The sequence below is a fragment of the Fonsecaea monophora genome, assembly GCF_001642475.1.
Source record: "Fonsecaea monophora strain CBS 269.37 chromosome Unknown Scaff125, whole genome shotgun sequence".
NCBI classification, from domain to species: domain Eukaryota; kingdom Fungi; phylum Ascomycota; class Eurotiomycetes; order Chaetothyriales; family Herpotrichiellaceae; genus Fonsecaea; species Fonsecaea monophora.
This window is the reverse complement of record NW_019174056.1, coordinates 1-13028: the sequence shown is the minus strand read 5'-3', so window position 1 is coordinate 13028 and position 13028 is coordinate 1. Positions and strand designations below refer to the sequence as shown.

Below are 13028 nucleotides of genomic sequence, written 5' to 3'. Positions count from 1 at the left end.
TCACCAGGCTTTTAAGACACTTTTTACTTTTGCTTCGGATGTCCTGACAGTTCCATGTTCCGTTCTACCTTGGTAGCAACCTCTACGACGAGCGACGGAATCCGCTTATTCATTGGACTGCGTATTCCGGACCCCTCGTTCTTGTTATAGCAGACCTGATGGCTTTGCATCTGTAATGGGTGCATTTTCGGAAAAGACTTCTCGCCATATATATCCCGCTGGCGGAGACCCGAGGCAGGAACAACCTGACGACCTGTTTTGGTGATTAGCTTGTTCGCGATGGCTGTCCTAGCACTTTTACCATCATCTCTATCTACGGGACAGCGAGTTGGCGTCCTCGGAGCTGCCTCAATTGTATGCTATGTGCTATACTGTTTGGTCGCAGGGGTGTATAATCTCTACTTCTCACCAGTTCGCAAGTTCCCCGGCCCAAAACTCTGGGTTGTTTTCCCCATTCTTCGCTGGACAGCACTTTTGCAAGGTACCCTGGAGCGACATCTGCTCGACTTCCATATCAAATACGGAAACGTAGTGAGAATCGGTCCCAATGAGCTCAGTTTCAATGATGCTCAGGCCTGGCAAGACATTTATGGCTTCGGCCACCCCGAGCTTCCCAAAGCCGTCGCCTTCCACGAGCCTGACGGGAAGCCTGACCACCTCATCCACGCCAACTCCGCCGACCACACCAGGTACCGGAAGATAATGGCAGGCGGGTTCTCCGAGAAGGCGATACGCAAGCAGGAACCCTTGATCAAGGTGTACGTCGACTCGCTGATGGAGCAACTACGCATCTTGGGACGCCAGGGGGACCGAGTCGATTTGGCCAAATGGCTCCATCTCGTCACGTTCGATCTCATCGGCGACTTGTCCTTTGGGGAACCATTTGGCGGCGTGTCGAGCGCACAGGAGCACGATTACATTCGGACCATGTTCCTGTTCGTCAAGGCCGGTGCCTACCTGAGCTTCTTCTACAACTACCCCATTCTAGGGAAGCTCGCGTCTTTCCTCACGCCCAAGTCCCTCGCGGAGGCGCATTCCCGCCAGTGGCAGTTCTCGGAACAGGTCACCATGAGACGGATCAGTAACAAGGAGCAGCAGGGGCGTGGAGATTTCATGGACAGCATGGTCGAAAGCCGCGGGACCCCCAACGGGATGAGCGACCAGGAGATTCTCGTCAATGCCAGTGTCTTGATCAGTGCTGGCGCCGAGACCTCTGCCACCACTCTGTCGGGAACCCTGTACTACCTGCTGCGACATCCTGACAAGCTAGCCCGCGCTCAGCATGAAGTGAGGTCTGTATTCTCAGATGAAAGCGAGATCACCTTTATCACCTCATCCTCAAAGCTTCCGTACATGGTCGCCTGTATCACCGAGGCTATGCGTATTTATCCACCCTTGCCATCAACCTTGCCACGTTTTACACCGCCGGGAAGCCCGACGATGATCTCGGGACACGTAGTCCCTCCGAATGTATGTACCTATCCGTTCTCTCTCCACATGAAAGACAACTCTTTTTCATTGTCCACTGACTAAACCGGTCTTTGACAGGTAACTGTGGGGGTGAACCAACTCGCCGCTTACCGAGACCCGAGAAACTTCTACGCTGCCGACAAATACCTCCCAGAAAGATGGCTGCGTGACCACTACTCCCAGACCAACTCGCCATTTCACTATGACAAGAGGGACGCTCTGCAGCCGTTCAGCGTCGGGCCCAGAAATTGCATCGGCCGCAACCTGGCGTACGCCGAGACCCGAACCATTATGGCCAGGCTGCTGTATAACTTTGACTTTGAGCTGTGTGAGGAGAGCAGGGACTGGGCGGATCAGAAGATTGTGTTTTGGTGGGACAAGAAGCCGATGCTGTGCGTGATTCGGAATAGAGATTCACAGGAATTGTGGAAACGGGAAGGTTGAAACGCTGACATGGCCGCCACGAGGGGGCTCGGGAAGGAGGTACATACGACATTGAGCGGGATTCCTATGTTTTATGTGATAGGGGACAAGGGGATGTGAGCAGACGAAGAAGAGAATAGTTCTGTATCCAGGGAGGATGTCATGAGCCGCATAATAGGTATCCCTGGCGGTTGTAGTGCCTGATGATCTGGTACAACTGATATGAAGCAAAACATACGGCCTTTTTTGCTCAAATGCGAGGACAGGAATTGAGGCAGTACCCGAGGGGGACACACACGTATTTTGTCCATAGTTATTCGTATTGGTAAGTGACTGTGCACGACAGAGCATCTTCCACCTCAAGCCCTCGATGTAATAAGTTTTCGCTGACATGATACAAAACACTTCACGGACAAAGTATGGTTTAACTGTGGAATTCTCTCTTTCTGCAGGTCTGGGACCCCTACTTCAGATCTCGATATAGTATTCAGCCAGGCGACCTTGTCGTAATGCCGCCGTGTCTTCCACTCGGCCAGATGCGTCTCTACAACAATTCTAGTCCTGGAACCCAAAATATCGCTGAGGATACCACTGCTCTCTGTAAAGGTGACCCGACGGTTAGAGTTGTATGCCCCTACAGCTACTGGGGGCGAGGGAACCAACTCACTGACACAGAAAGTTTCCATCACAGTCGCCATAGAAGATCCATTGGGTGTCACCCCAGACAAGACATCCTGATTATCGATCGGTCAGACAGGTGCGCTTTCTCTAGGGATGGGAAGGGGATATAGATTTACCTCGCTGGTCTTCCACGTAGATCTTCTTGCCGAGTTTCTTGATGTCAGCCACAGCCTTGTAGTAGTCTGGGACTCTCCAGCAGTAGCGCATGATGCCTGACACACACAGACGCACACGAGGTCAGCCCTTCTATTTGTTTTGTTGTAGTTCACAGACATCACGCGACCTACCTAGCTGGGACCACGTGGGTGGAACCCCAGGAGGTTTCTCTCTCCCTGGGGACGATTGTCAGTTGAGCGAGTACTTCTGAGGTTCTTTTCAGCAAGCAGCAATTCTCACCTGGAATACCTTCCAACAACTCCAGATGCATCCCACTGACATCCCGGGCATTGCGGAGAAAGTCATTGCGAGTGTCGGGATCGACCTTGAAGTCGCAGCCTTCGTTCATCTGCTTCTCATAATAGTCCCAGCCGAAGGGAAACCCAATCTTCTCGCCTCGGAAGTCCGTACCATAGTCGTGCTCCATGCCTGCAATTGGGGGAAAGGAGGTCAGCAAGAACCCCTCTTATATCTGAAAAGAATTTCCTGGAGATGGACGACCGGGGGGGGGGGGGGGGGTGGGGGGCCACGCACCGAACCCTCGATAAAACCGGCGCGTCTTGCCCCAATACTGGCAATTCATCTGAAAATGCAACCAGGTCTTTTGATCCCACGGCGCCGGCTTCATCTTCTGCTCGTCAAACCGGCCCCCGGCCACGGAGACCAGCTCGAGGAAATTGCCTTCGGGGTCCTTGACGAGGGCGGATCTGGTCGTGCCCCATTTCCGCTCAATGGTCAAGACATCCGACAGGATCGGTGTCTGGGGGAAGTCGCGGCGGATGCGTTCGAGTTCCTTGTCAACGTCGTCGAGCAGGAACGTCAAGCTGCGCGAGCCGATCTGGTTGATGATCGGAGGCCACTGGGCCTTGGTGGACAGGTTGTGCCAGCTGTAGAAGTAGACGTGCATGTATGGATCGTGCGGAAGCCGCATGGCCACGAACCGGTCGAGGTCCTCGCGCTTGACTCCACGAGCTGTGAACCAGGCATCGGGCAGCGTTGCACCATCCTTGAGCTGGTAGTCATCTTTTGCGAACTGCCAGTTAGATGCTGCCTACATGCTCCCGTTTGAGATGCTGGTGCTTACCGTCAACCACACAACCCACTGCTTTGTAGAAGTTGATTTGCTCATCCAGGCGTGGAGTGTTCTGATGCACCCCAAAGATGGCTTGGAAGTTGGTACGGGGAATCTGGTCTAACAGTACGTGTGCCATGATGCTCGAATCTTGTTGCGCTGTTATTCTCACAAAGGACGTCTCTCAATTCTATGGGCTGGGTGACTACAATCTACGTACAGTGCGGTCGAGTATGATATAAAAGCGCCAGCTGGGTACACAAACTCTCTACGTCTAAGTCCGTACCTGACCCGACGTCGACTTCCTATTCATCTCTCGTTCCGATTTTATTGCTGGTTAATCCATGTTTCCGCTTTGAAGGACAGTTGTTGGTTGTGGGTGAATGCAAGAGCAAGCAATCTAATCGCCTTCTTCGACAACTCGATGTGATAGAGAAGCGGAGAGACATGTCAGGCCTCCAGCTATGACCCGAGACGTACACACGGGGTCGTAGACCAGGACACTCAGCGATCGTTTTAGTAGGCGGAAGCTCGGAATTTACTTGTCTTGGGCCTCCCCAGGCTCAGTTCCGCAGCTCTATGATGGCACCTGGGGAACGCACAACTAACTCTAAGCCTCGAGTCTGGGACCCATGGGGTTTTGGAGAGCGCCCCCCCCTCCCCCCTCGTAGTAATTTAATGCTCACAGGCCTTTCCCTCAAGCATTGTTGACATCGTGCATTTCTTCCTCATTCACAACTGCTCCTGAGTTAAAGCACGACCCAAATGGCGGAAGAGAGCTATGCGAATCCCACGGGGCCCGTGACAATCGGGAGTTTCATCCACAAGAAACCAGGCATGACGGAGGAAGACTTCTACCGGTACTGGTATACGCGTCACGGCGCCCTGGTCGCCCCATGGGCCGAGAAATACGGTCTCATCGGATACCGCCAGGTGAGTAACATATCAACATAGCCCGCCTACCCACGGCCAACGGGATTGCGAATCCTGTCACTCACCTGATGCTCTCACATTGATTGATGGTGGAAGAGTCATACAAGACATGTTTTGACTGACTGTGCTACCGCGTGGGGGGCGGGGGGAAAACAGTTCCATACTCCATCAGCAATCCGCAAAAAGTGGACAGACCTGACCGGCGTTCCTTGTGTGGACTGCGACGGGTTCGCTGAGGCAACCTTCTCCAGTATCGAGGGATACCTGTCGGCATCGCAGGACTCGTACTGGCAAGAAGTGGTGAACCCGGACCACGACAACTTCTGGGACAGCACGGCAAACACGACGATCTCACCGGGATTGTGTTCCATGGCGGGAACTGTACGCTGGGTGATCAAGGACGGAAAGGTGATGCCTGATTTCAAGAAGGGGGCACAGGATAACGTAAAGATGTGATTGTCGCCCTACACCTATCAAGCAGATTAGAAGCCAGAGTGTAGGGTACGGATTAAGGACAGACCACATCCCTCCAAGTGTTAACGTCAAGAGTGGAATAACGAAAAATTCAAAGATGAGCAGCAACTCCAGCTTCCTGGTCGATGACGAAATGTAACAGATTAGAATGGCCATGTTGATCTTTTCAGATTGCCAGCTGGAGGATGTGCTCTAGACGTGTGGGACACACAAAACTGTCGGAGCCCGATATGGCCCAAGTAGGTTTGACGCTGGCTTGCTCGGTTTCTCCGGGTATCGCAGGGAATGAAATACTACAACTGGCCGCATCTACACTATTGTCACAGCAGAGACGTGCGTCATGTAAGAGAGCAGACAGGATACCATGCAACGTAATCGATAGATACAGGTTCAAGCAGTGCATACTTTTCTCTCATAGTACATCCCCCCTCCGTCTTCGTTGGCACACATACGCTCAACTGGCCTCCTTGCTCGCCGCTCTGCGTCCATCTCCAGCCCGAGAACCCGCTCTCCCACAGGTGCAGTCACAGCTCTCGTCAACTGATCTTTAGTGCTCTTGAGGAACCAGGCGATGACGGTCGTGATGGCCGCAAACGCGATCAACGTGTACCATACGTTGTGGTAGCTCTTTGCACTCGCGTCCAAGACCGCGTCGTTGAGAGTCCCGAGAATCTGCGGCGTCATACCCGGCACCTGGGCTATCAGGGTCTGGTTCGAGGTTGCATATGCTTCGAAAAGGGCCGGGAGATTATCCTGGGGAAAGCCGTCCTTGGTGACGGCGGTGGAGATGGCCTTTGGCAACATGTCTTTGAGACTGGATTGGTAGATCTGGCCGAAGACGGTGATGGCGATGGAGCCGCCAAAGGTCCCGGAGAGCGAGGCGACCATGATGGCCGTGGCGATCAGATGGTCTGGCGTGCACAGGCCAGCGATGATGTTCAAGACCTGAGATTCACAGCCGATGCCGAAGCCGGTCACGGCCGCGGCAAAGAACCAGGCGGCGAAGCTGACGTCGGGCTTGATGAGGATGAGAAGACCTCCGCCTAAGATCAAGAAGAGCATGGACAAGACTGCGATCCAGCGGCCTTCTCTTGTCAGTCTGAGTCCCGCCGCAGCTCCGGCCGACCCAAAGATCAGACTGACGCTGAACGGAAGCTGCCAGACGGCTTGTAAGACACCGTCGCTGGTGAAGAGCAAGACCACGAGCTGCGGGAGGTATGCTTGACAGCCAATTTGGGCGAAGCTCCCCACAGCTCGGACAACAAGGGTGATGCCAAAGTTGCGGTGCTCGAACAGACAGTGAGGAAACATGCCCTCGCTGGTCCCTTTCCAGTTCCAGATAAAGAGACCGACGAGGCAAAGACCTCCGATGACCAGTAACGAGATGATTGAAGCTGACGTCCAGGGCCGAGTGATGCCTCCTGCACTGAGACCGACGAGGAACATGGCCAGACCTCCTGCGAGCAAAAGGAGACCAAACCAATCGATCTTCATCAGTCGTTGCCACTTGGTGCTGTGTGTCGGATTGGGTCTCCTTGCTGGATGGTATAAGAGGAGGACACACACGAGGGCCAACACATACATGCCCGCCGACGTGTAGTAGCCTGTTCTCCACCCCTCGAGCTCGCCGCCATAGCCCTTTTTGATGAACACGCCTTCGATGATGGGAGACATGATGTACCCGACGCCGACGATGCATCCGCCAGTACCTGCAACGATGGGCCGTACGATCTTTGGTACCATCTCTTGCGTCAACGGTCCTGGGAGGTAGCACAGCACGAGACCGAAGCCTTGCAGAGTCTGACCGCCAATGATCATGCCAAAACTGTCCGCACGACCAGCCACAAGGGCACCCACTGTCGACAAGGCCAGACATATCATGACGAAGAGTTTCCGGCCGATCAAATCCGACACCTCTCCCACGGGGACCATGAGCACCGTGGCCACGACATACGGGCCAGTCGACACCCAGCCGACCTGACTGGCAGACTCGGGGAACCGACGCGCCACATAGGCAAGCGAAGAGGCGTAGGCCGAGTTCCCAAACGTGGCGACAAACCAGGTGATGTAGAGAGCGAAGAGATTGGTGAAGACTGGGAGCGTCCAGCGAAACTCGGTGTTTTCAGGATCCTCGTTTCCAATGTCGGCCAATGCAGCGATGCCGGTGTGGTGGACAGCATGCTGCTTCGGAAACTCGTCGTGGGCCTGGGTCGAGCCGTCTGGCGTGTCCCATGACTTCTGAATGCTGTCTATATTGGCCTCGGTGTTCTCATGCATGGTCCAGGAAGAGGCGAGGGAGATTTAGAGTGAGTGCAAGGTACTCGGGAAGGGATCGTGCTGTTTTAGCCTGTACGTGTCATGCGCGTATGCTCCGGGTCAAGGGGAAGAGAGATGGAAAACGTGGCAGTCTGATCTTTCTGATATTGGGACTCGGTAGAAGCGTCGAGGCCACTGTTGAGTGGCCAGACTGCCAGACTTATAGAGTTTGACAAGCTCCAGCTAACCAGTTGAATATGGGGAAATTGATTAGCGATCAAGTAGCGATCCACAAGGTCGTAGCGGTCGACCAGTACTGACCGTGGTTGTTCTCCACCCCCGGAATTAGTTTGGTGGCTTCTCTGGTGCATCATCCAGTACCATGCTGTGTCTCCAACCTGGTCCTCTCAGTTGGGCAGAGTGGCTGGCAGTTAAGTTGTAGCACTCCCGCCATTATGACCGCGCTGCTTTGATTTGTATTCTCTGTAAGCCATACCAAGCACATGATGGTGAGCTCGCAAAGTGTGACCTCTGTCTCTTCTCCAGGACTATTCCAATCTCATCGCTTAATTCCGGGGATCGAGTGGCCTAGTCTCGCCTTAGCAAGAGCGGGGCTGACTTTGCCTGGGGATGCTGCTGGGGAAAATCGTTCCATTCGATACGTGCGTAGGGGCTTGAATCTAAAGAGCGATTTGCTCTTCACAGGCTTAGCATGGGCCGTAGACATTGCCGGAATCGGATATAGGAAGTTCAAGTGCACTGGTCAAGTATCTCAATTAGCATGGGGCGGGCAATCGACGGATCGCTTTGCATAATTCCGGATAGACCAGACATCTCTTTCCACCAAGTATTTCAGAACCTCTACCCAAGGAGGTCTTCGTGGTGTAGTATCGCGATCCAAAGAGCTCTGAGTATGAAGGCTGCACGCTACTATGGTGTCAGGGACGTCCGCGTCGAGGACGTCCAAAGACCACAACCCAAAGACGGCGAGATATTGGTAAAGATTGCCTGGTGCGGGATCTGTGGTAGTGATCTCAAGAATTATACTGCTGGTAAGCGCTCTTGGCCAGTAACAGATGGCCAGAGCTCCTCCCTCTATATGGGCCAACTTCACTCGCTCACTTACCTCCAGGCTCGTTCGGCACGCCAACCAAGGATCGTCCTGACATCCATACTGGTGACAGGCTCCCAGTAACATTGGGACACGAGGCGTGTGGTCGAGTAGCAGAAACAACTGCTGGCTGTCCGTTGAAGGTTGGCCAGGCCGTAGTGATTGACCCCCGGCTATATTGCCTGCAATGTCGACCTTGCTTGGAAAATAACACTCACCTCTGTGACAAGCCTGGGTTTCTCGGGCTCAGCGGAGGCGGGGGCGGTGGGTTTTCTGAATACGTCGCGGTCAGATGGCAGCAGTGCTATCCCGTCCCAGACTCTTTACTCGACAATGCATGTTTGATTGAGCCTTTGGCAGTAGCCAGACATGGTCTTCGAGCCTCAAAGCTCAAATCCTTCCAGGGCAAGACGGCACTGGTTCTCGGCGGAGGACCAATCGGACAGGCTGTTATCCACAATCTCAAGGTCGCCGGCGCTGCTCAGATTCTGGTGTCCGAGCCAGCAGCATTGAGAAAAGCCCAGGCGTCAAGCATTCCGAGTATCGTTCTGGATCCCAAGACCACCAACGTGGCAGAGGAAGTCAAGCGAAGAACCGGCGGTCTCGGGGCCGATGTCGTCTTTGACTGTGCTGGAGTGCCGTCTGCACTCATTGCCGGTATCGACGCTCTCAAGAAGAGTGGCACCTATGTCATGATAGCGTCGTGGGATAAGCCTGTAAGTCTTGAACTGACCAAAGGAAGTGGAAAACATGCTCACGCCCTGACCCAGATCGAAGTCCCTTTGGTCGGGTGGATGAGCAAGGAAATCACCCTGGAAGCAGCTCTTGCGTACAGCGACGAGGACTTTCGGGGCGTGGTCGATGATTTTGTCGCAGGTATGCGATTCCCTCTGGTTATCATTCCAAACATACAAACTACGAGACTGACATCCACGTAGGGAAATTCCAGGGAGCCGAGAAGATGATCACGAGCAGGATTGTCCTGAATGATTTTGTTCAGCAAGGCCTGCAACAACTTTTGGACTCCAAGGACGCCTGTGTAAAGGTTCTAGTCACGCCAACAACAGCCTGACGATGGTCAGACAAAGCACGGAGGGGGATTGAGAGAGCATAGATACTATTAGATACTGAAATACCAGTAGAGAGTTGCTCTGAGGTTTCACCGTGTCCCGCGAATACTACCCTTTCATTCCCTGCCACGCTACAAGGTTGTAATGATATGCCTTTCTTTCTTTACCCAAGTTGAGGAACACGGCCGTGATTGACGTACCTGCTGCTTAAGACAGTATCATGCATAGCTCCCAGTAATATCTTTCAGACGATGCCGCCAGGTGTAAGGATTTAATTCGATGAGCTTAAGTTGCCTCCTTTCCTTCCGAGTCTAACATCATTGTCGTCTATTTCGACAAGTCACGTTGTCGGTAGGGTCCCCAAGAATGCTACAAGTACGGCTTCTTCCTCTTCCTGCTTTGATTGGCGGCCTTGTCAAGTACTATTTCGTATATCTGGAATACAAGTTACTTGATCCTCAACTCGAGACTGGACTACAAGTGGTCTCACAACGGTCGGTCAACGGACATCACATTCGTACCAGAAATATCAGCTTGCATTTGAAGGAAATCACTGCAAACCATGACCTCAAGGACTCTGATTACGGGTGCGGCGTCTGGTATGGGCCAATGCTGCGCCGTCGATCTGGCACGCAAGGGCGACAATCTGGTTTTATGGGACGTGAATGTTGAAGGGCTGCAGACTACTGTCCAGCTGTGTCTAGCTGAGAGCCCAGGTTGCAAAATCTCGACAGCGAGAGTGGACGTGTCCGATCGTGACGGGGTGACAAAGGCATTCGAAGACATCAAGACCGCTGGACTCAGTGTCACCAAGGTCGCTGCTGTGTCGGGGATTGTTCGCTTCAACTCGTTATTGAATCCACAGTTTGAGGACGCTGATCGCGTCATGCAAGTCAACTACCAAGGAGTGGTCAATACGATGCAGGTGGCTTGTCAAGACCTCATCCAGCACAAGGGGGCCGCCGTGATGATCGGCTCCACAGAGAGCATTATCGGTGGTGCCCCATTACACTCATACTGTGCCTCGAAACACGCGCTTCTGGGATTTTGTCGAAGTGCTGCGATTGAGCTGGGTCCTCATGGAGTACGTGTGAACATTGTCTCCCCCGGGAGCATCAAGACACCGATGTATCAACCGGAGAAGCTGGGCCCTGCGGCGGTGGAAATGGATCGTGCAATGCAAGCCAGGACACCTCTCAGGCGCTTGGGAAAGCCGGAAGAGATTGCAAAAGTGGTGTCGTTCCTCCTCAGTGACGACGCGAGCTACATTACTGGTTCGAATGTGGTTGTCGACGGTGGAGTGACAGCTTGAGGCTTGGTCAGAGCAGAGTAAGGACAGTCCAGCGCAGCTTACACCATCACGGCTACAGCGTATGAAGGGACTTATGCAATAAGTGGCACGGTGACGTTGGAGAATTTATGCTCTGCGGAAATCCCATTACACTACGAACATAAGAACCTCGACTACTTTAAGATACCCGTGCACTCGGATGAAAAGGCTGCGAAGTGGGATGTGCGACAGGGTCAAGAACTGGCAGCTGTTTTAACAAAATGTGGAATACATTGCTAACCAGTAAGGTATTGAATAACCGAGGCAGTCAAAGGAACATCCGGTCTTGAATCGTAGGATCTTGACTGGTGCCAGAATTCCGAAGGATGAACCGTCTTCTGGGTTTCCGAAAACGTCGAGCGACGTCTTTCGTAACGGAAACAAGTAGGTCAAGCCTGAAATGTCAAATAGCGGCCGCAGGACTACGATAATTAGTTTCAGTAGAACCCGTGCGGCTCTTTCATTCTGCTCCTTCAAAGCGAAGAACAATACTAGAGACCGTTTGCGAATATGGCCGACATGACCATCCCCAAGAGGCACAAAGCCGCGGTGTACAGCCAGCCAGGGACGACGGCGATCGAGATTGTCGAGGTGGATACACCTGAGCCAGAGGAGGGCGAAGTGCTGATCCGACTCAGTCACTCGGGCGTATGTCATTCAGACTATTCCTTCATCATGAACGCGTGGGAGCATATGCCAGAAAGCACGCCGCGCGGGCAGGTTGGGGGCCACGAAGGGGTCGGCACGGTCGTCAAAGTGGGACGGGGTGTCAAGGCGAGGAAGGTGGGCGACCGTGTGGGTGTCAAATGGATCACGTCGACCTGCTTAACATGCGACATGTGCCTAGTCGGCGACGAAGGCCGGTGTCCGTTCAAGAAGGTCTCGGGCTACAGGAACCCTGGAACGTTTCAACAATACGTGTGCAGCGACGCAGCATATGTCACACCAATTCCCGACGGCCTCGACTCCGCGCTGGCTGCCCCTCTCCTGTGTGGAGGTGTCACGGTGTATAATGCTTTGCTCAAGGGCAACTTGAAGCCTGGGGACTGGGTGGCGCTTTCTGGTGCAGGCGGTGGTCTCGGTCATTTAGCCATCCAATATGCCAAGAGTATGGGTTTCCAAGTCATCGGCATCGATCACGGCTCCAAGAAGGAGTTTTGTCTCGGAATTGGTGCCAACGTTTTCCTCGACTTCACCCAGTACAACGATGCCCAATTGTTTGAGGAGGTAAAGAGAGTGACCAATGGCGGGTGCCACGCCGTGCTTGTACTCAACGGCTCCACCAAGTCTTACGACCAGGGATTAGACATGCTTCGTTACGGGGGGACGCTGGTCTGTGTCGGGGTGCCTGAAAAGGCCATGCCACTCCAGAGAGCACAACCGCATTTCTTGATCACCAATCAACTAAGCATTCGAGGTACGTCCGGCCGGATGGCAATGTGAACCTCTGTTGACAGTACCACAGGAACAGTAGTTGGAAACCGGAGAGACGCTGTTGAGTGCATGAAGCCCGCGGCTAGGGGCGAGGTCAAGACCAAGATCAGCATTGAGCCCTTGAGCAAGCTGTCCCAGGTATGTGAAGGTCAAGTGGCCTTGTGTTAGTCGTGTGCTCACTCATGGACAGGTCTTTGATGATATGGGTTCAGGGCGGTTACAGGGAAGAGCTGTTATAGATGTCTGGAAGCTTTAAGACAAGGAAATACCCAAGCTTGGCGTACTGGGAGCCCAGCGCAAAAGCGTTAATCAGAGGTAGAAGTTCTAGCCAGACAGTTGATCGAAGAGTAGACACAACAATGGCCTCGAAGTTTCTACATGATGGGAGTCGCAGTGACAGAGATTGTTTTGAGTGCCAAGAAATATTTCAGCCTCAAGTCGGCTAACTTGCTCAGCTGAGGATAAAGTCACCTGACCGTTCAGCTAAATGCTTGTGACTCAACGGAGGAACATGGTGAATTCTGCTAGGTCCTGGGGACCGTCTGACTATATACCTTCGAGTAATTTACAGGGCCCTACCGGCGCTAGTCCGAAGGCCTTCGGCCGAGGACTAGCGTG

The 13028-nt window shown here is 53.4% G+C and overlaps 7 protein-coding genes across 7 annotated transcripts; 5 read left to right on the top strand and 2 right to left on the bottom strand.

Moving 5' to 3' along the window:
- Positions 1–279: 279 nt before the first annotated feature.
- Positions 280–1914, top strand: AYO21_10600 (hypothetical protein; the record flags this gene model as incomplete). Its single annotated transcript, XM_022660513.1, has 2 exons — positions 280–1470; positions 1549–1914. The coding sequence occupies 2 exons, from the start codon at positions 280–282 to the stop codon at positions 1912–1914; spliced, it is 1557 nt and encodes a 518-aa protein (XP_022507154.1).
- A 642-nt stretch (positions 1915–2556) lies between these two features.
- On the bottom strand, positions 2557–3941 carry AYO21_10599 (hypothetical protein; the record flags this gene model as incomplete). Its single annotated transcript, XM_022660512.1, has 6 exons — positions 2557–2627; positions 2691–2786; positions 2862–2906; positions 2971–3159; positions 3265–3781; positions 3834–3941. 6 exons carry the CDS (start codon positions 3939–3941, stop codon positions 2557–2559), a joined length of 1026 nt encoding a protein of 341 aa, XP_022507153.1.
- Positions 3942–4567: 626 nt separating this feature from the next.
- AYO21_10598 (hypothetical protein) lies at positions 4568–5191 on the top strand (the record flags this gene model as incomplete). The annotated part of the gene is made up of 2 exons (XM_022660511.1): positions 4568–4735; positions 4892–5191. The coding sequence occupies 2 exons, from the start codon at positions 4568–4570 to the stop codon at positions 5189–5191; spliced, it is 468 nt and encodes a 155-aa protein (XP_022507152.1).
- Positions 5192–5599: 408 nt separating this feature from the next.
- On the bottom strand, positions 5600–7486 carry AYO21_10597 (hypothetical protein; the record flags this gene model as incomplete). The annotated part of the gene is made up of 1 exon (XM_022660510.1): positions 5600–7486. The coding sequence occupies one exon, from the start codon at positions 7484–7486 to the stop codon at positions 5600–5602; it is 1887 nt and encodes a 628-aa protein (XP_022507151.1).
- Positions 7487–8378: 892 nt separating this feature from the next.
- AYO21_10596 (hypothetical protein) lies at positions 8379–9648 on the top strand (the record flags this gene model as incomplete). The annotated part of the gene is made up of 4 exons (XM_022660509.1): positions 8379–8517; positions 8598–9292; positions 9347–9452; positions 9515–9648. The coding sequence occupies 4 exons, from the start codon at positions 8379–8381 to the stop codon at positions 9646–9648; spliced, it is 1074 nt and encodes a 357-aa protein (XP_022507150.1).
- Positions 9649–10208: 560 nt separating this feature from the next.
- On the top strand, positions 10209–10958 carry AYO21_10595 (hypothetical protein; the record flags this gene model as incomplete). The annotated part of the gene is made up of 1 exon (XM_022660508.1): positions 10209–10958. The coding sequence occupies one exon, from the start codon at positions 10209–10211 to the stop codon at positions 10956–10958; it is 750 nt and encodes a 249-aa protein (XP_022507149.1).
- Positions 10959–11486: 528 nt separating this feature from the next.
- AYO21_10594 (hypothetical protein) lies at positions 11487–12666 on the top strand (the record flags this gene model as incomplete). Its single annotated transcript, XM_022660507.1, has 3 exons — positions 11487–12393; positions 12442–12548; positions 12601–12666. 3 exons carry the CDS (start codon positions 11487–11489, stop codon positions 12664–12666), a joined length of 1080 nt encoding a protein of 359 aa, XP_022507148.1.
- Between the last annotated feature and the right edge of the window lie 362 nt (positions 12667–13028).